A 21311-nucleotide genomic window follows, 5' to 3' on the forward strand; every position below is an offset into this window, starting at 1 on the left:
ACCCACCCCCCAATCAACGAAATTCTCAAAATTCTTATCCGAGCATCCAAACCCTGAATATTGATCAAAGTCAACTTAAAGGCTAAATGTCCACGAATTCATAACTTAAGACCTCAAATCCTTAAAATAGTATTAGAAATAAAATCGACGATTCTCTTGAATCAGAATTAAAATTTTGTGACGGATGGAATTGATACAATTCCATTTCAACACTTGAAACTCCAAAAGACACTGAAAATCTTTTTCTTAACAATTTAGCCTTTCAAAATCGAACTTACCAAAATTCTCAAGTTTTAACTCTAAGTTCAAAACAAACTTTTCAAACTCAATCATGGATCACCGGGGACACTATTAGAAGGGCAAAATGATAATTTTCACGAAAGAGATTAAAATGACCGACCAATCATTACATTATACAACTACAAAAGAAGGCGATAAAATATGGCTTTAGCGGCAATAACATTTGTCGCAATACTCTATACCGACCAATGAACTTTAGCTGGCAATGTTGGGTCGACAAAGGCTTTTATGGCCATTGTGGGAAATGCTAGTAAAGAGTAGCATTAATTGATGCTACAAACAATTAGCTTTTACGGCAATTGATTGTGGCAATTATGTTGGTTGTTAAAGGTAATTCATACAGTCTAACTATTGTCTTTAACGTCCATTGATTTAGTCGATAAAAATCTAAATAAAATAGCCGCTAGAAGATAGTACTTTTAGTGTCGATTGTTTGCGCCAATTGTCTTGGCTTCTAAAGGTAATTCATTCGGCTAACTAAGGTCTAGTAGCTTCCACTTATTTAGTCGATAAATCTAAATAAATAGTCGCTAAAATATAGTAGTTGTAATGGCGATTGTTTGCTACAAATATGTTGGCTGCTAAATGTTCATTTTATTTATGGCGAATAATTTCCATTGAATTGCCACTAAATATCATAACGTTTAACGGTAATTATTTAACCACCATTAATAATATCAACTACATTATCAATAAAATGTATATATAAAAATCCAATAAACATGTTCGCAAAAGAGAGCCTCATAATAAGAATAAGTTTCGCTGATGGGGAAAACATATATATTACTATTTATTCATAAAATAGAATATACCTCTTTAAATCTTGACAATCAAAAAGAAATATTGATCCAATATATGACAGTCACAACTCTTAAAAATAAACTTATATTGTTCAAACTATTGAATAATGTCTTCAAATAAGTTCTGTTATTCTTCTTCGAATAATGTCTATGAAATTACCCACATATGAAATATGCGAACTTCACATTGTATCACCTGAAATAAAAACGAAATGTGTCAATAGATGAAATCCAAAATATAAAAATATTCATTTTGTGTCATCGAATCAAAGAGATGACAAAATCGAAGAAGTGAATTATTTTTAAAGGATGAAACACCTATAAATTGGGCTACCCCTAAAATGACTACTAAGAAAGGTCTACATGATGTAATATTCAAAAGAGAGTATTTTATGGTCAAGTTAGCAGCTAGTTATAAATAATAGTAATGGGACAAGGAAATAGCAATAGGATAAAAAAAATTTATCTTGTTCGGTTGGTACGTTTGTGGTTAACTTATTCCACCATTTATATCATAGTGATGGGATAAGTTATTTATATACATAGTGGAATAACCCCTTAGATTTGTTATAGTTAGATGCAGAAGGTTACGTTGCGCAAGTTCAGACCTTAGCTATATCATTGGAAGTTTATATAAAATTCTGGATTAAATGTTGTTCTGTTTAAATAAAAAAACAAACTGTATGGTTAATTTCTCAACGACAGAGCAACAGGCACTACAACAAAAATAACTTTTAGCGTCATTAAATATTGACACTAATACAGAGTTTTAAAGTCTTTACCAGCATTAGTTAAGTGCCGTTAGAACCAACGTCGCTAAAGGCTTTAGCCACATATACAAAGAGGGACAATTGCCGCTAAAAATACACATTTAGCGACACTTAAGAATTAAATGCCGCTAATGGTTATTTTTGTTATAGTGAAGATAATAAAACACGATAAACCTATCATAACCTCTTATATAATTTGCAATAGTCACGTACATTGTAAAATCACAACTATTAACGGAGGACAAAATTACCCCTCCGTGGAAAGTAGAAGTACAATTTTATCCTTTTCTTTTATGGAAATATGATTATTTCACAATCTTCAAGATATCATATTGGGATGTTAACGTCTACTTAAGAAAATAATTAAATAAATACCATAAAACAATCAAAATATTTCTATATTTGCTCAAATTATCTCAGTCAACATTATGCAGTCCTATTAGAAAGTCAAACACTCTTATTTTATATTCTCATATAGCTAGGTACTCACTTCTCTATATATATATTCTCTACTTTGCTTCTTTTTACTTGTACCAAATATGAGTAAAAAAAGGTGTAAGAATACTATGAATCTCGATGAGAGAGCTAGAAAAGTCGTTGTCGAAAAAAAATTAGCATCACTTTGTAAGCAAGCAGAAGAACTGTCTATTCTATGTGATGTAAAAGTCGGTGTGGTTGCTTTTAGTCCCGGGGAAACCAAAGCTTTTGCTTGGCCTTGTTTAACCCAAGCTAATGCCACAATGAATGAATATTTAGCTTGCGATGAGACCCAAAAACAAAATAAGTTGTTCACACAAGTAACATATCTTCAACGAAAAATCGATGCTCGGGAAGAATATATTCGAAAAATAGAGCAAATAGCTGAAGAGAAGGAAATGGAGAACCTATTCAACCAACTTGCTATGGGGAAAAGCATCCATGAACTAGATGCTAGAGAAACTAAAGGTTTGTTAAAGCTATTTGACGCGCACAAGACTAAACTTAACGAGAGGAAGACAAAACTCAATGAACATGATGTAGATGGGAATGATTTAAATCAAATTGATGCTAATGAGAGCAATGTTGGAGAAGAGAATGGTGGAAATCCTTAGGATCTCGACTAATCATGTCGTAGTTTTATATTCTTCTGTCATTATTTTGTCTGTGCGTCTTGAAGTAGGATTGTCGCTCATTGTTCATCTATTTATGTTATAGTTGTCATTTAAATAGTTTACGAAGGATATTTTATTTAAGTCTAGTTAATCGAGTTATATGTATCCTTCAACTTTTTATTAAAGAAAAATGTTTCTTATATGTGGTTTGTTCCCATTTTCTCATTGATGGTTGATGCGCCATTCATAGGTACTCCGTTAGAGTGAGTATGATTAACATAAAGTTAAAGATGTTTTAATAACAAATGATGGATTCATTGATCAATATAGTGAGTTGAAAGTTATGAAGTCTCGTGTCCGAATTCAAGCGTCACAGAAAAACATAATGATTTTATCTCATTTGTCGAAGATTTGATGGATAGAATTACGCAATTTCTACGGAGTATAGGTTCTCTATAAAATTAGTCGAGGTTCGTGCAAACTAGCCCAAATACTACGGTTTCAAGAAAATCTAGTTATGTGTATAATTTTGGAATTTTCTCCAATATACCTATTTTTACAATGAATGGTAATCTCATTCAATCTAAAGAATAAAATTATTCATCGACAATATAATACGACTTTGACATGATTTTAGTCGATCCCTTTTCAATTAGTATTTTCTCTTACATGTAATAATAAAAGTAATGTCAATTGTTGTCAAATTTCACTCATTGCACTTCTCAATTGAGGGATTGACCACTAGTTTAACACTAAAAGATTATTCTTTGTTCCATTTTGTATTAGGCGTTATTTCAATTTTGATGAGTTCTAAAAATATTTCTCTCAAAAAGGAGCTTCAAACTTATTGAGTTTAGTGTAAAAAAAAATTTCTAATTAAGCTTAAAGAAATATTTTAAAGAAGAAAGAGAAATGACAAGCAAAAAATAGAAAGAAAAATGAGTAGGAAGAGCGAACTGGACTACATTTATTAAAAAAAAAGTGTTTTCCCTTACTTGGGTAAGTTTTGGATACTTTTAACATTTCATTAGATGAAAACTATGTTTAGCGGATTTTTCACTTTTGTGGTGTTATGTACAGCACGTAGGCTTTGTCTAACGAATGATGACTTTCGATTCTTAATGGACATAGGTTTCTCTCTTTGTGTAATTGAATTGGATGGGCTTGCAACCCTTAGGCCTGCCTCAGCAAGAGGCTCGAAAGGGACTAAATATCTCCTTTAATCAACAATAAGTGGGAAGCGAAAGGAGAAGGCAGGAAAAAAATTACCTTTGTCCCTAGAGATGCAGGAGTTTGCCTTAGAACAGAAACTATTGATATCCAAATGGTGTACAGAGCTACTTACCCTAAGACTTCAACTCCATCTTACATCGAAGTAAGTTCAGCTGGATCGAGAGAATCTTGATAGGCATGATCAAAAGAGGGGGCAACTCTGACTCCGCCTCTGCTCGTGAGCTGTTATGGTTGTGGATGTGGGTCTAAGATGTGTATCGGATATGGCCAATCGATTTAGGGTAATTTGAAAAAATTCCATCAAGAAATTAGGGGGAAAATATAATGATATACTCTCGTCATTTTCTATGTAATAAAATGTTCTTGTGCATCTAACATTGAGCCTTGTGATTTATTGTTATTATTAGGCGTTTGACTATAAAATCCTCTTCTTCTTTTTTTGCTGTATTCGAAATATACAGAGTTAGAGTTGAAAATACAGTTAATATACATAATAATGTTCATATTATCATCAAGTCCATCAAAAAGCTCATCTTTGGATCACTACAAGCAATTGCTCTTAATTTTTGGACTTCATGTCTTCATTAGCTACCAATCTTCCTTGCAAATGTGACTCCCAATATCACAAAAGCTGATCAAGAACAATAGAACCTTCTTTAACCAGAGTCTTGCTTTGATTAGTTTGATGCCTTCAGTAACACTGTTAACTTTGAAGTCTTTACTTTTGAAAATTTGTCCATTAACTGCTTCAGGATCCAATCTTTGAAATGAAGCAGACTACAACCAAATTGCTAAAATATTTGGTTATAGCCCCTTTTGTCGAAGTTGTTTTCCTATTCCACCAACGCCATATATACCAACCATGTCATTGATACGAGTATCTACTCCAACTGTGTTTTTCAAGCAACATCCAGAGGTGTCTGGTTGGCCTCTTCTAGGACTTGTTTTATGATATTCTCCGTAAATTTAAATTCACACCTACAAATTGTTAGGGAAAAAAGGAATAATAATTAACAACAAAAACAAAAATCGTAACAATAAAAGCCAACACTTTAGTTTATCAGGCTTGTTGTGATTGAATTTAAGCATTTTAATAGTTCAAAATGCACATTGAAGCTATAGAATATTCATTTAGAGTAATTTTTTATGAGTTTGCTTCACAAAGTAAAAAAGACTTGAGAAATCATACCTACTAAAACATTTCGCAAATCCCATCCAGATAAATTTGGAGGTTCTCTGAGTGTAGTTCCGTTTCTCCATTTTTTGAGCCCCAGATCATATTTTCTAGTGTAAAGACAGCTTCACCAAAGCATCCAGATTGCACCATTCTCATAGCTAAGAGAATTTTCAATGATGAACAGATCAAGAAGCACTTTGAAAAGAGAGTTTTCTTTTGTGTGTCTACCTGAAATGTCAAAGACTAAGAGCTTTGTGGAACTGATCATTGAAAGGAATAAATACATCCAGAGGAAACTGCATTCTCGTGACAACTCGTATGAAATTGATAACATCCTCGGAAGATCATTGTTGGTCCATTTTCAAACAAAGGGCATTTGTTGATGGAGAGGTTCCACAAGAATTAGTAAGCATGGGAAATAGAACTGTTGAAATGTGTCAAGGTCTACCATTGGCTGCAAGTGTGTTGGGAGGCCTTACTCGAAGTCAACATTGCTTTCCCACTTCGTCTTACCTCTGAAACTCAGAAATACATCATTAGAGAAGTGAGAAGATGTAGATGATTCTCCTTGAATAAATAGTGTCCATGGATGCAAGAATGAAAGAAGAACGATTGGATGATTTTTAGTCAATTTATTAACCGAAAGAAAACTAGGATGTAGATGACTTTCCTTAAATAAATGAACACAGTGAATTGTGACTTCATCAAGGAGACTTCATTTTGTGTCGAGTAATTTGCAATCCTACACCAAGATATTTCTTAAGTCAATGCTACATATCTCCTCATATGTAGTCACATTTTTCATTTATATTTTTGGGCTTGGCTACACTGCTATACTTTTATCATATCGGGTAAACTTTGCAAATAGTTATTTTTAATCCTTTGTTTGCTAAGCAAGGCAGATCTTTTTCACTCTTTGGAATGAGCCTTTTCGCGATTCTTTCTTAACACAAACTGGGCAGCTAAACATTAGTAACTATTTTAAAATGCAGCAATATATCAATCAGCAGCATGATTTATTTAAAAGGCATTAGCATCAATTTTACACCAAAAGTCTTGTGATTTTAGTTGGTATAACAATAACAACTTGTTGCACCCGTCTTTATATGACATGCTTTATGACTAGCTTAGCATTTCTTGTAGGGATGGCCAGCAAGGGATGTTCAAAGCCCCCCTAACCATGCTCTATCAAATCTTTTAGAAAATAATGTGATATAAATTGATCAATAACTAACAAAATGTATATGCCTAATACTTTCATGTTTTAGCTAAGTAGAGAAATGGAGAACTTGCCTCTTATAGCTATGGCAAGAAGTTGCAATCGTCTCCATCATTCTGCTTCATCACTAGTTTTCCCAATATCAACTCTTCTTTCCTTTAAATACAAGATTTCTTGAAATCTTTAGAATATCTAGCAACCAATTAGTCTTTGCTCCATGGCCACATATCAAATGTTTGTGTTGGATTGTAATGATGATAAAACAACCCGAACCAAACCAACTTCTTTCTCTTGTTAAGGATTCTAATTGGCTTAGATGATCCACGTCATCAAGAACAATTAAATTATCCTACGTCTTGAGAATTTGATGAAGAAGTTTCTCTTGTAGCTTGACTAGAGCATTATAAGCTTCCGGTTTTGATCTAATATCATAATATTAGGTCGTAGATACCTTGATGCCAAATTTGTTTTTCCTATTCCACCAATGCCAACCATGTGAAGTTTCATCAATATCATTTCGCAATAACAACTCTATATCTTTGACACGAGTATCTCCAACATCTAGAGGTGTGTGGTTGACCTCTTGTACGACTTGTTTTATAATATTCTCTACAAATTTAGATTCGTGCCTACAATAACAATAATAAACTAAGTATCTAGAAAAAGTTAAAACAATAAGAAGAACAATTTATGAGTTGGGTTAACAAATTAGATATTAGAAAGAAGGGAATCATACCCATCAGCATTTGGAGTTGTACACTTGTGAGCCCCAAATAATGGTTCCTTGTGTATACCTAAAGCTTCACCAAAAGATGGACCCAATTTGCTTTCACAGTAGTTGAGAAGAAAGATGAACATCCTAGAAAATAAGCAAATCGATCTGCTTGGATCAACAATTTTAACTATAAAAAACATAATTGAAACCCTTGACTCTTCAATTGCTTCAGATCTACATGATTCTTCTTCAATAAATAGATTTATACATGTATCAAAAGATGTCATTAGATCCAAGAATAAATGGAAGGATGATTTTAGTCAATTTGGTAAAAAAAAAAAAGTAAGAAAGAATTGGAAGGTAGATTTTCTTAGGATAAACCACAAAAGATAATTTCTTTGAAGAATCCGTCCAGTGCTGCATTTGTAGGCACATTTTTCATTTCATTTTTATTTATTTTATACATACATAAACTTTTAACAGGGCTGATAAGTGGACAGGTCCAATAGGATATGAGTCAGGTTAAAATACTGAGAAAATTATGCTGTTAATTAAATTTATACTATTTAATTACTTATTATAGTTATAGTGTGCTATAATTATCAATTGCGACTAATATAATATATTAATTATGTGAGTTGACTTCAAATTTATATAATTAGTCACATTTATATATGTATGATTCGCCAGAATATATAAATACATATGTATAATAACAATTATTATATATACAATTCATCTCTCTCCCACTCTCTGCTCTTTCGGTCACCTCTCTCCTCCATCTCTCAATCTCACGCCTCACTCCTCTCTCTTTCAATCTCGATTGTCATATATACAAATGCATATATATAGTATCCAATTATCTAACAGATATACATATACAATTCACATCTCTTTCCTCTTTCGCTCGGCTCTCTCCTCCCTTTGTCAATATCGCTCGCATCTCTCCTCCCTCTACCAATCTCGCTTGTCATATATACAGATACATTTGTGTAATATACAATTATCTATCCAATATACGTATACAATTTACCTCTCTCCCACTTTTTGCCCTCTCTCTCATCTCTCTCCTAGTCTCGCTCGCCTCTCTCCTCCCTATGACATGTAGCTACAAGTTGTAATTATCAACTATAGTTATGAAGAGTAATTAGATTATATTTGAGTGGTCATATGTGAAAGTTTCCTTAAAATATTTTATTTGACCCATATTTGATACAATAAAACGAGTAATCTCAGCAGTATTAGTTACACATCTCTTATGGATCATTTGATTTGAATACAAGGTATACAGAAATTAGTTATATTGGAAAATTTATACTCGAATAAGTTATTTTGAGATTTTTTACTGCTTGCTTGGTTTGTCATATTCAAACTAATATTCATTGTAAAATTTTTAAAAATAAGTTGTTTGTTTACAAAAATACTCACATTATTTAGTTCTTTTGTATATATATTTTCTTTGCAAGATTTAGTTATTCATTCTTAAAAATAGAACTTTCATCTTATTTAGGTTAAATATTTTTGGGTGTGCATTTCCACGATTGTATCATATGTTTTAAAAATAAAATTTTCATCTTAAAATAAAACGTTATCTTATTTAACTTAAAAATAAAAATTTCACCTTATTTAGTTAAAAATAAAACTCTCTTCTTATTTAGTTTTAAAAAAAACCTTTCATGGTAAGTTAATTAAGTAAAAGAAAATTTATTATTAAAGTTATCTACATTTTAATTATAGATGAAATATAATTTTTTAAATGAGTAACAACCTATTTAATAAAAAATATGTAGTTGCAGTAGTAGAGTGAACATTTTAATAAAAATTAATATACAAATGCACATAAGAATTGAACAAATAAATATGATTTAATATATATTCATAAATAAAAATTTTATTTATAAAATGTAAATTCATTAAATAGAAAAATATATTTATCATAATAATAATGAATGACTAAGATTGTGAATATTATTATGAAATATTGTAAGCGGAATTGGGAACTATTTCAAGGTAAAAATTGTGCAATTTTAACTGATTTGGGATTATTTTCATAGTTAATTAAAGAAATGACAATCCTCAAACACAACACCAAACATAATATATCGATCAACAACCTTAATTTCACAGATCCGTAAAATTCTGCCCATTTTACCAGCAATCACCAACTTAGAGAAGAAGAAGAAAAGTGAACGAAGCTCATAGGAACAATTTTAATAACATACCCAGATGAAAACAAGAGGAAATTAAATAAGCAAAGAGTAAAGATAATTGGAGAGAATAAGAAAATTTCTATTCCTTGAATTAGTATAACAGAGAATTACACCATCAAAGATCAGAATAAAATTAACAATCCTAAGGAAAACCCTAACCCCCAAATCCGTAAAGGGTCCTTCCTTGCCTCTTAAGCGCATAAACAACATCCATAGCTGTAACCGTCTTTCTCCTAGCGTGCTCTGTGTATGTCACAGAATCACGAATCACATTTTCCAAAAAGATCTTCAGAACCCCACGAGTCTCTTCGTAAATCAACCCAGAAATACGCTTCACACCACCTCTACGAGCGAGTCTTCGAATAGCTGGCTTTGTAATTCCTTGAATATTGTCTCTCAACACTTTCCTGTGCCTCTTCGCTCCTCCTTTGCCCAATCCTTTGCCTCCCTTACCTCTGCCTGACATTTTTCTGAAGAAATTTTAGAGAAGAGATGCTGATTTGGAGTTTTGATGATTGGGGCTTTGTGATTTTGGTGGTTATATATAGCTGATGATTTGTTTGGGAGTTTAAATCGTGGCCGTTGGTGTGTTGGAGATGAAGATGATGATCGGACGGGTATGAGAGTCGATCCGCGTGAGAGGCGAAGAGTGTAGGTGAGCCGTTGATTTTACGGAGATCTATGGTGAGGAATGATTGTTTAGTGATAGTGTGCGGATTGTGCTTTTTTTGGTTAATGACATTGTTCACTTGGTCACTTCATCTAGCATTTTTTATTCAAAATTTCAATTTTTAAGTTGGTATAAGTATTAAAAAATAATAATAATTTATATGGTTAGTTGATTATTTTATTATTTTTAATTATAAAGTAAATAATTAAAAATTTAGATTTTATGATTTGTCAAAATGGATTAATAAAAAGAGACGAATAAAAATAAAAGGATATACTCCCTCTGTTTTAAAAAGAATAGTTTAGATTAATTTAACTCGAATTTAAGAAAAGAAAATATATATCAAAATGTTCTTGTGGTCTTAATCATGTCACGTGGATGGAAAGTTAAGTAGGTATTATAATTAATAGGACATTTTCTTAAAGTGTGTTTGGATGAACTTTTACTTCCTCCATTTTCTTTCTTTTTTCGTTCTTTTAATGTCATATCTTTAAATTATTTTTATATTAAAAAAATTAAATAATTTTATCCTTCTATTTTTATTTGATATTTCTTTAATTTTACTTCTCAATAAATAACAAACATACAAATATTAAAATGCATTTGAATAATTATTTAAATTTTTAAATTTGTTTTGGAGCCACAAATCTTTTCACCAATTAATTAAAAAAGAACACATTGTTAGAAGCTTTAACTTTTAAAATTATTTTTTATTTTTTTTCGTCTTTTATTTTTAATTTGTTTGTTGAGATTTTCTTCAATAACAACTAATCAATCCAATAACAATTAATCAATTTATTAATAACGGTTTAGTTATTTAAAATTGATCAAAATATATATTTTCGAGACTAATTACTAGTTTATCAAGAATATAAAATTTTATGCATAAATTATATATAAAAATTTATGCATTAATTATTTAATTTTATAAAATGACAAGTATTATTAAAAAAACCTATTTTGTTAATTAAATTTATGAGGCAATAAATAGTTATTAATAAAAACATAATTTAAATCATATCTTCTAATATTGCCCTCTGTGAATCATAAATATTTATAACAATTTACCTCCTAAATAATATCAAGGTACATTAAAGAAAAATAGCAATATGAAAAAAAAAATCAAATTTCATTTTGAATTTGAACTAATTCAATTATTTTGAGTGATACAAGAAAAAACCAAATAATTGATTTAATATAAAATAGGTACATTATTTTAGTAAAGAATTTAATCTATTTACAATCACTTTCAAATATATCAAAACATTAAAAGTAGGGTTAAAATCTAAATTAACTTCAAAATAAATCAATCCACTTAATATGTTCCAAAAGGCACATAACCTTTTTGTAGTTAAAATTTGAATTGTCATTGTCAGTTTATTCTCTTGAACATTGCCCAATTCTTTCATAATTTCAACATTGTTAAATTTATAAACAGATATCTCATATAACATGAAATTTATGCAGAACTTGCGAAAAACAACCATTATTATTCGAACAATCCTTCATATAATGAATATCCAGATCTGAATAGCTTAAATTACCATTTATATTATCCCAATTTCGAAAAAGTTGAAAAACTGAATAGATAAAGAGTGAAGAAGATGTAGAGAATCAGAATTAATAACTAAATTAGATTTCTATTCCATGAATATGTAACAGAGAATTACACCATCAAAGCTCAAATAATTTAAAAAAAAAAAAACCCTAACCCCCAAATCCGTAAAGGGTCCTTCCTTGTCTCTTAAGTGCATAAACAACATCCATAGCAGTAACCGTCTTTCTCCTAGCGTGCTCTGTGTAAGTCACAGAATCACGAATCACATTTTCCAAAAAGATCTTCAAAACCCCACGAGTCTCTTCGTAAATCAACCCAGAAATACGCTTCACACCACCTCTACGAGCGAGTCTTCGAATAGCTGGCTTTGTAATTCCTTGAATATTGTCTCTCAACACTTTCCTGTGCCTCTTGGCTCCTCCTTTGCCCAATCCTTTGCCTCCTTTACCTCTGCCTGACATTTTTCTGAAGAAATTTTAGAGAAGAAATGCTTTTAATTTGGATTGTGATGATTGGGGCTTAGAGAGTTTGGTGTGTATATATAGCTGATGATTTCAATCCTGGCCGTTGGTGTGTTGGAGCGTAAAGTGATGATCGGACGGATATTAGTATCGATCCGTGTGAGAGTCGAAACTGTATTTGAGCCGTTGCTTAAATGGAAATCAACGTTCGACGGTGATTGTTTTGTGATGGGTGCGGATTGTGTTTTTTTTTTTTGGTTTTGTCAAGGGAAATAGGGAATCTATTTCTAAATATTTTTAAAGCCTGTTATAATTCGTATTGGCCTATACAGACATTAAATTATTATTTTTAAAAATATTATATTAAGGTTTAATATTTATAAAATATCAGTTTTGATTATTTGTATTTCATAAAAAATACTGGGACAGTTTAGGGTAAGGGTTTGAAGAAGAGTTGTACATAAAGAAATATGATGTGAACAGTATATTTTAATGCAAATAAAAATGATTGTTTTCATAATTTGACCTCATAAATTTTAAATCACTTGAAAATAATTTAACATTACTCTAAAACTCATATTAATCTATAACGAAGAATTCAATTATAAAAAAGATTAGCAATCCTAAAACTAAAAGCACAAGCACATCAGCAAACGAATGACTCTATCATATTCTCCTAAACTTTAATTGGAATTAGATGACTTTACCGCATAATATGGCTCATCATCGTGGTTGTAGTTTAGTGGTGAAAATTCAAAGGAAAAATCATATAAATTAATACATTTTAAAAATAATTAATTTTAGTGATATTTTTTATTTAATACTATTTAAAGCAATATTGTGATAAATCTGTAATATGTATTAAAAGTGAATTATATGTGTAATATTTTTGAATTATAATTGTTTTTTAAATATATTATGTTTGTTTTGTAAAAATTGTCATATTATATTATAAGTGTATTAAAATGTTTGATAAATGTTTATCCATCATTAAAACTAGTATTATATGTGAATATTAAATTGTTATTTGTAATATCTATTAAACTTGTATTATAAATAAATTAAAAATGTTCAAGTAAAAAAAATATTATTACGATAAATAGTAAATATTTTTTTATTATCGTATATTTATGTAAGTTCCCAAAAATTCAACGTTATGGCTATGGAGATCTGGGCTTGAACCAACAACTACACAAATTTAAATTATTATTTTTTATTTTCTTCATATTTTCATTTTGGACTATCTTTTAGGGAAAGTAGGCCGAATAACAAATACTAAGCCTAACCTAAATATTATAATTTAATTTATATAATTCGATTCCTAATTGTATATTTATTTTAAATATTTGTATAAGATTTATAAATATTCCGAATAAATTAACTTATTTGTATATTAACAAGCGAAATAGATAAACGAAGTCTTAAAAAATTACTAGGGGCTTGTTTGGTCATGCGATATGCAATTATGTCATGATACCATAATATGAAATCATGGGATGAAGTTGAAGTTTTGTATGAACATTATTACAAAGGTATTAATTCTCCACAAAGTAATTGTTTCGTCGAATTTTAATTGATCAATCTTTAATTCAATTAAAAAAATAAGAAAATACATAAAATCCTTCCTGAATTTGGTAGCCAAACTTAATCTAGTACTTTAATTTTACGGATAATTATTTACCCATCTTGTTTCTTTTCAAATGAACTTAAATGCATCCAAACAACTGACGTGGCAAGTCAAAAAATTTACCTCGCGTAAATAGCAAAAATTAAAGAGAAAAAAATAGGTGGCCCCATTTTTTTCTTTTAAATTTTTTCCTTTATCTTCCTCACAGCCCACCACCCCTCTAGCCCTCAATTACCACCCCACCTCTTTAATTTCTACTTCTTCTAAACCCCCATTGCAACCCTATTTCTCCTCTTAGAAGCCCCACTCTTTTTTTTTCTCTTCGAATCTGCCACCTCAACCACCATTGCATTGCCCTTTTCTTCTTCTTTTTCGTTGAGCTTTCCATCTTCTTTCTCTTTCTTTGGAATGTTCTCACCCCGCCGCCATTTCCTTTTGATCCGTAAAAGAGTGATGAATAAGAAAAAAATAGAAAAGTCAACAACTGTTCTTGCTTCAAAATTATTGTATGTGGTAGTCTTTAAATGTGATGAACTTGAAGATCTTTTTAATGAAAAATCTATAATTTTTTTCATTTCAAATTAAACTTTCAATCATTATTTATTGTCTTAATAACGTGTCTTAAAAGTTGAATGTATTTTTGTGAGAATGATTTTGATATTTGGATCGATCTTTCAGTTGTGATCGAATTTATTCAATTGCAATCGTGACTGAGTTGAGGAATAGGGATCTCATTTTTTTGCTTTTTTTTTTCTTTCTAAAATGTGAATAAATAAAAGAAACAGAAAAAATAATTAAAAAATAAAATTATGGCGCGTGCGGAATGCACTTGCTATTGTGAGACTGGTATTATAATTTTAGGGTGATATTAAATTTAGTTAAAAAGATCTTTGGGGGCGGGGGGTTAAATGATTACCCGTTAAGTTAAAGTGTTAAAGTAAATTTTGCTGCTAAGTTCAGGGGAGTGTGGGGGATTTTATGTATTTTCTAAAAAAAAATTGAACATAAATTGTAGTATACTAGTCTTTAATATAATCCTCACACACATTATGAACAATCTTCTCATGTTGAACTTACATTTCTCTATCATTTGACTGAAAAGACGAACCAATATTGTTACTCTGAGTCATTTGTTAGTCAATATCATACGCAACTATATTTTAATACTCATAGACCATAAATATTTCTACTATCCCTTTGAAATTACTGCAAATAATTATGTAACATTGTACAAGGTTATGACAATTTTTACTTGTATGTCAATATCATATGTTTCATGCCTTGTTTCACTTGAGTGCAATTGCACATTTTTCGTGCATTAATTTTGTGCTATAATCAAACATATTGAAAGTAGTAAACTTTTTTTATATAAAATTAATTTAAACATTTTCATATGTAGCCGAAAGAAAAGTTTTTTTTATTATGAAAACGAAAAAAGTATTACTTCCTCCGTTTGTATTTATATCCGTCAAATCAATTCTTACTTTATCATTTAATTTTAATAAATTAAAAGCAATAATAAATTATAAAAATAATGATGTGATTATTAATTTTATTTACATATGAAATAAATGTATAGTAGATATAATGTGGGGTTATTAATAAAATATAAATTTGTGAGTCAACATTTGTATTTAAAGAATTTCAAATCATGATATAAAATTTCCATATCATGATTTTTGGAGAGCAATGTTCAAACTCAGACTTTATCTCAGAATTTCATATCGTAATACAGTATTGCAGGGCCAAACGTTTACTAAATAAATAAAATATAACATTTGTGTATACTTACCCTATTTGTATAATCGACAACAAAATATACAAACCGTAATTTTTATAGCACAATAAAACTATTGCTATGAAATGTAATTCCAAAACTATAGTTATAGAGCCTTACAATGTCTATTATATGTGCTATTCTGATATTTTCTCTTTTTCTTTTTACCATCATTTGTTTTGGGCTTCATGCTAAATTAATTAGGCCCACTAGTTTAGGAGCTGTGCTGAGCATTTAAGAAAAAAAATATACCTTTATTAGGAGAAATTATGTAATTATACAAATATTTTTATCGTATTTATTATTTTTTTATATTTTATAATTATTATATTTTATAATATTTATATTTTATGTTACTAATTAATATTTTTTTACTAGATTTCAAGTCAGATACACCTAAACATATATTTTTTGATATTAGATACACTAAAATAAAGAGAGACATGGAGGCGAGTGAGAACACGGGAAAGATGAGATATACAATCAAGATATGAGAATAATAAGCGAGATTTGTCAATGTACTTAAGATACATGTGAATTCACTTACATACATATGAATTTACTTTTATACAATATATCTAAAATAAATTACACATAATTTTAACCCTGTTTATTATTAAATGTATCTTGACGTATTTAGAGAAAATAAAGTTTGATACATTCGTAATATTGAAAACTAAAAACATTTATTTAAGTAATAAGCCTCTAAACTAGTGAAACTTCTATGAGTTACTCTTTTTTTTTATTTATTTATGTATGGAAAAAATATCTAAATATAGACTTTGTTTGGATCTACTTAAGTATTTCTACAGCAAAATAAATTTTAATTACTTTTAATTGTTGTTTATTTTTTTTAGGAGACGCATTTTAGAACTGGAGAATTGAGCTTTTGCTTTTATGATCAATAAATCCGGTCCACTGACCGAAAAATTTTTTAAAAAAAGTAAATATTAAAAATTGATTTAAGCACTTCTTTAAGTAAAAAGTTCTTTACTCGGATGACGCACAATTTTAAATTATTGTAATTATTTTATGGGTAAAGGGTCTGATATATCATTCAATTTTGTCATTTGGAGCTGATGTATTTCTCGTTATAAAAGTGGCTCACATATGCCCTTAGCGTTATGCAAACGGCTCACATATACCCCTGCTGTTACAAAATGGCTCACATATACCCTTCATTTAACGGAAGTTAAAAAATTAGTTTTAAATTTATATTTATTACTTCTAATTTTTTTAAAAAAATTATTTAGGGGTATATATGATTTTTCTATCAAAGTTCAAGGTATATTTTAGTTTTTTTCATACAAAAATTATTTTTTGACTTCTTTGANTTTTTCATACATAAATTATTTTTTGACTTCTTTTATTATAATTATTTGAATTTCTTATTCTTAGTTTATTTTTTTCTTTCATTCCTTAGTTTAAAGAGAAAAAAATTAAACTATTTTTTTTGTGCGTATCGTAATTTAATTTCGTATTCGAATAAAAAATTTGACCATCTACAATAAGTTTTACAAGAATATTAGTGAAACATAAATAAATTTGATTATCAAAATAATAATTATAAATTAGTCATTGAAACAAAAAAAGTCAAAAAAGATATGTTTGACGAGGATTAAATTTACTGATATGGGATTATACTTTTTAGAAAAAAATAATAAAAATTTAGATTAAAATTATATATTTTTTTTCATTTCCGTTAAAGGAAAAGGGTATATGTGAACCATTTGTTTACAAGTAGGGGTATATATGAGCCACTTTCATAACAAGGGGTATATCAGCTCTAAATGACAAAGTTGAGAGGTATATCAGACCCTTTTCCCTTATTTTATTTCTTCAATTTGATTCATGACAACATCATCAATTAATGTATAGAACTTCTTACTTTTTTAAACTAAACAAAAAGAAAGTGTCACAAATTTGCTCCATTTCTTTTTACGCACAATATATATATATTAGACCTTAAACTTGACTTTAGATTTTAATTTTGATATTCAATTTTCATAATGCACAAACAGACACTTTAACTATTCAACTTTTAAATAAATAAACATGTGAGTCCTACATAGCACAATACACGCAGGACACCACGTAGGACAAAAAAGACATGTAAGATGATATGTATTATATGTGTGTCTGTTTGTTCAATTTCATATAAATTTAAGTGTCTATTTATACACATTCAAATGTAGTAAAATGCGTATAGTAATAATTATCTTCTTAATGAATATGTAAAATTAAAACGTGACAAATAAAAATAAAGAGAAGAACTAATACTAAAAATTCAAATTTGTTAATGTAATTAAAACATGCCAATTCTTTGTCCTAAATTTAATATCCTTTATATTCTTAACTTTAATTTCCCAGCAAATATCAATAAATGAAGCAACCTAAGAAAACAGGCATAAATAATAGTGTAGTCTCCCTCCCATCATAAAGACTCAAAAGAGTAGAAATTGAAGCACCAACTTTGACCAAAATTACTCACTTCAATTATTTTCAATTCTAGTTAGTGGTTCCATTTGCTTAATACACTATTATTTAGTTAAAAATATTTTAAAATTAAATATACTTTTTTTTACATGTCATTCCTTTTTAAAAATAATTAAACTATAATACTCTCCCGTTCAACGGTATATTGTATTGAAATGTCCAACAATAATTAGTTACAGAAAGTGAATTTAAGAGTTCAAATTTTAAAAGCAATATATACTTTCTAATGTCATTTTATTTTCCAAGATTTATTTTGCTTGTCGTATTTTTATTATTTTTCATGATTTTTCACAAAATATTATTTTTTCTATCTTAATTTATAAGATTTTTTATTTAAAAAAAATAAATTAAAAAAATTTAAAAAAATATGATTTTTTATTTAACGAATATTTTATTTATTCATATTTAATTTCACTTATTTTACTAAAAATCAATAAAAAAAAACTTTAAGACATTGTAAAATCTTTTAATATTCTTTATAACAATAAGATTATATTACCCTTATCACTCTTTGATATTAATTTCATCATATACTTTCATAGCATTTAACTCTAGCATCCATGGGTCCCAAAAGAAGCAAATTAAAGCTTTAATTTGCCCTCTTCTTTAGGGGCATGAGATGGTGGGGAGAAGATAGAGAGGAATTATTATTATTTATTATTGTTTTTATAAAATTTCAAATTATGTGTTTTTATTTTTTGCAAAAAAAAAAGAAGAAGAGAATATTATGATATCAAGTTTTATTTTTAAATTGAAATTACAAACATGTAATTGAATTTCTACCTTTATATGAATTTAAAGTTTCAAATTAAAGTTAAAGTTTATTCATCAAATTTCATAAGCAAGCACAAATCTCTAATCAAACCTTCAAATTTAAAAATCAAATACATGACCAAACAAGCCTATAATAATTCAAAATTATTTTTCAACAAATAAAAAATATATATCTTTAAGGAACCATCTTCAATTTTTTTCCCCTTTTTTCTTAACTCATTAAATATCGATAGTATCTATGTAAAAAAAAAAGAGTAGAAAATAGCCCAACTAAAGTATTAATTATCCATCCTTTAATTTTCTCCAAATGTCTCCAAAACCTTAGACCAATAAATTTGCTGTCAATTTTATCATAATTGCTTGCTCTTTTTTTAGCTAATTTGAAGAAAATCTTCAATGGGTTTTTTACTTTTAAATTTTTCTTTTACTACTTTTTAATTGTTGATTTTAGTGTTGTTTATTTTAGATCTAAGAAAAAAAAAAATGACATCTTTTAGTGGTTTATTCATTGGTTTAAGTTTCCTTTTTGGTTGCATCGTAATGGTATTTGTTGCAGAATTGTACTACTTGTTATGTATAAGAAAAATATTTTCAAAAACTAATTGTTTTGTCACTACTCGAGAAGTCGCAACAAATCAAGATTTGAAGTTTGGTGCATCAACATCGTCATCGTCGTCGATAAAATTGGAAGGATACAGAGAAGATAACGATGAATCGGAATTTATGAGGTTACATAACCTTCGATTCCTATCAACAATTAAAGAGGAAACTAAAGAGGATTTGGAATCTGAGGATGGAAGTAGAAAATGTTCAAAAAGTAAAAGTTTTAGTGATATTACACTAATTCTTACTCCTCTGTCTTCACCATCTGTTAAATCTCAAGAATTCAGTTTCAATCCTTTATTTGAATCTGAAATTAAGAGTATGAAATCTTCACCACCACCAAAGTTTAAGTTTTTGAGAGATGCTGAGGAGAAACTTATCAAGAGATTAATTGAAGAAGCTGAGAAGAGAAAAAAATCATCAAATTCAACAACCGGCAGATCATAGGTTCGAGTCGTGAAAATGGTCAATATTGTAATCAAGAGTTAGAAAAATCTACTTTTGTAGTTCTGGTAGTAGAAAATATAAATTTCAATTTGCTGGTGAAATTTTTGGATTCTTTTTCTCATTTTATTTTATATGATATTATTTGATTGCTTACGAATTTTATTTATTTTTTTAGAAGAAGAAAAAGACACTCAAAGTATCATTGCAACTCGGAGATGTAGTCTTAATAATAAGTGGTCAAGACCCAACCCAAAATCACACCTGCACGATTTAATTTATTGAAAACAGTTTTTTCGTTTTATTTGGGAATAAAATTTTAAAATTATTTAATTGGATGGTTTCTTTTTAAAAAATGGATGGACAATGAATGAATTTAAAATTATATTAAATAATTAAATTACAAATAATGATTGAGTGCCATATAATTAAAAGTATGTTTAAATATTTAAAATGATTTTCTGTTAATAAAAAGGATAAATTTGGATACAAATGTGGATGAGAAGAATATTTGGAGGCCACTAAATTTTAAATATCAAATGAATCTAATTCAATTTAATTTAAAAAATTAATAATATTGATATTGATAAACAAAAGGTATCATCTACATTGCGACAAAAGTATATAAAATGAAATATAAAAGGACACAATTGGTAGTCATTTGTGTTAGGGGTGGGTGGACAAAATTTCTCATAAAAATAGGAAAAAAAACCTACGGGTATGTTTCATACGAAGAAGAATATATTAAAAAAATATTTTTTGAAAAAATTATTTTCTATGTTTTTAGTTTATATGACTTAATTGCCTTTAAGTTAGTCATAAATAAATAAGACATTTTTATAATAAGTAATAATTTAATTTTAAAATATTTATTTTTTAAGAGTGATAAACGCACTCTTAATATAACCTAAAACCTATATAGCCACTCACATGATGGACTATTTAGACGATTTAGGTAGATTAAGTCTGCCATTAAATTATCAAATGAGTTAGATTGAATTAAATTTAGACGAATTAAAATAGATTGAAAATCATAAATTAAAATTAATTTAGATTACAAAATAAATTGTAAGTCAATTCATTCAAATAAAAAAAGTTATTTTATTTATTGTTCTTGAATACCAAATAAAATTAATAAAAGCCTATTCTTTTAATTATTATAATTGTATCGAGCAAATAAAACCCATGTTTCTCATATTTTTTTTGGTCTATAGTTTTCTCTAGATAAACTTTTGCTATATATGCAATTAAAAAAATCAATTTTTAAAAATGGTTAATATGGAATCTGCACAAAATGACGTGTCGCCTAATATAACTCCCCAAATGGTTTTTAAAAAATAGATCCTTAAGTCAATTCACACACACACGCGCACATATATATATATA

General features: G+C 28.5%; 5 protein-coding genes and 1 long non-coding RNA gene across 6 annotated transcripts; 2 read left to right on the top strand and 4 right to left on the bottom strand.

Moving 5' to 3' along the window:
• Window positions 1-2436: 2436 nt before the first annotated feature.
• Window positions 2437-2961, top strand: LOC107021926 (MADS-box transcription factor 47-like). Its single transcript, XM_015222640.1, has one exon. It carries the CDS (start codon window positions 2437-2439, stop codon window positions 2959-2961), a length of 525 nt encoding a protein of 174 aa, XP_015078126.1.
• Window positions 2962-4578: 1617 nt separating this feature from the next.
• On the bottom strand, window positions 4579-5886 carry LOC107021598. Its single transcript, XR_001457043.2, has 2 exons — window positions 5384-5886; window positions 4579-5172 (listed from the first exon to the last, which is right to left on the bottom strand). It is a non-coding gene; the product is annotated as an uncharacterized LOC107021598 (long non-coding RNA).
• Window positions 5887-6747: 861 nt separating this feature from the next.
• Window positions 6748-7735, bottom strand: LOC107021597. The gene is made up of 2 exons (XM_015222291.2): window positions 7327-7735; window positions 6748-7219 (listed from the first exon to the last, which is right to left on the bottom strand). Exons 1-2 carry the CDS (start codon window positions 7590-7592, stop codon window positions 7027-7029), a joined length of 459 nt encoding a protein of 152 aa, XP_015077777.1. The 5' UTR covers window positions 7593-7735; the 3' UTR covers window positions 6748-7026.
• A 1797-nt stretch (window positions 7736-9532) lies between these two features.
• LOC107023639 (histone H4) lies at window positions 9533-10042 on the bottom strand. Its single transcript, XM_015224394.2, has one exon. The coding sequence runs from the start codon at window positions 9979-9981 to the stop codon at window positions 9670-9672; it is 312 nt and encodes a 103-aa protein (XP_015079880.1). The 5' UTR covers window positions 9982-10042; the 3' UTR covers window positions 9533-9669.
• Window positions 10043-11792: 1750 nt separating this feature from the next.
• On the bottom strand, window positions 11793-12256 carry LOC107023640 (histone H4). Its single transcript, XM_015224395.2, has one exon. It carries the CDS (start codon window positions 12202-12204, stop codon window positions 11893-11895), a length of 312 nt encoding a protein of 103 aa, XP_015079881.1. The 5' UTR covers window positions 12205-12256; the 3' UTR covers window positions 11793-11892.
• A 6877-nt stretch (window positions 12257-19133) lies between these two features.
• Window positions 19134-20037, top strand: LOC107022833. The gene has a single exon (XM_015223417.2). It carries the CDS (start codon window positions 19362-19364, stop codon window positions 19926-19928), a length of 567 nt encoding a protein of 188 aa, XP_015078903.1. The 5' UTR covers window positions 19134-19361; the 3' UTR covers window positions 19929-20037.
• Window positions 20038-21311: the final 1274 nt, after the last annotated feature.

This window comes from Solanum pennellii, chromosome 6, assembly GCF_001406875.1.
Source record: "Solanum pennellii chromosome 6, SPENNV200".
Classification (NCBI taxonomy): Eukaryota; Viridiplantae; Streptophyta; class Magnoliopsida; order Solanales; family Solanaceae; genus Solanum; species Solanum pennellii.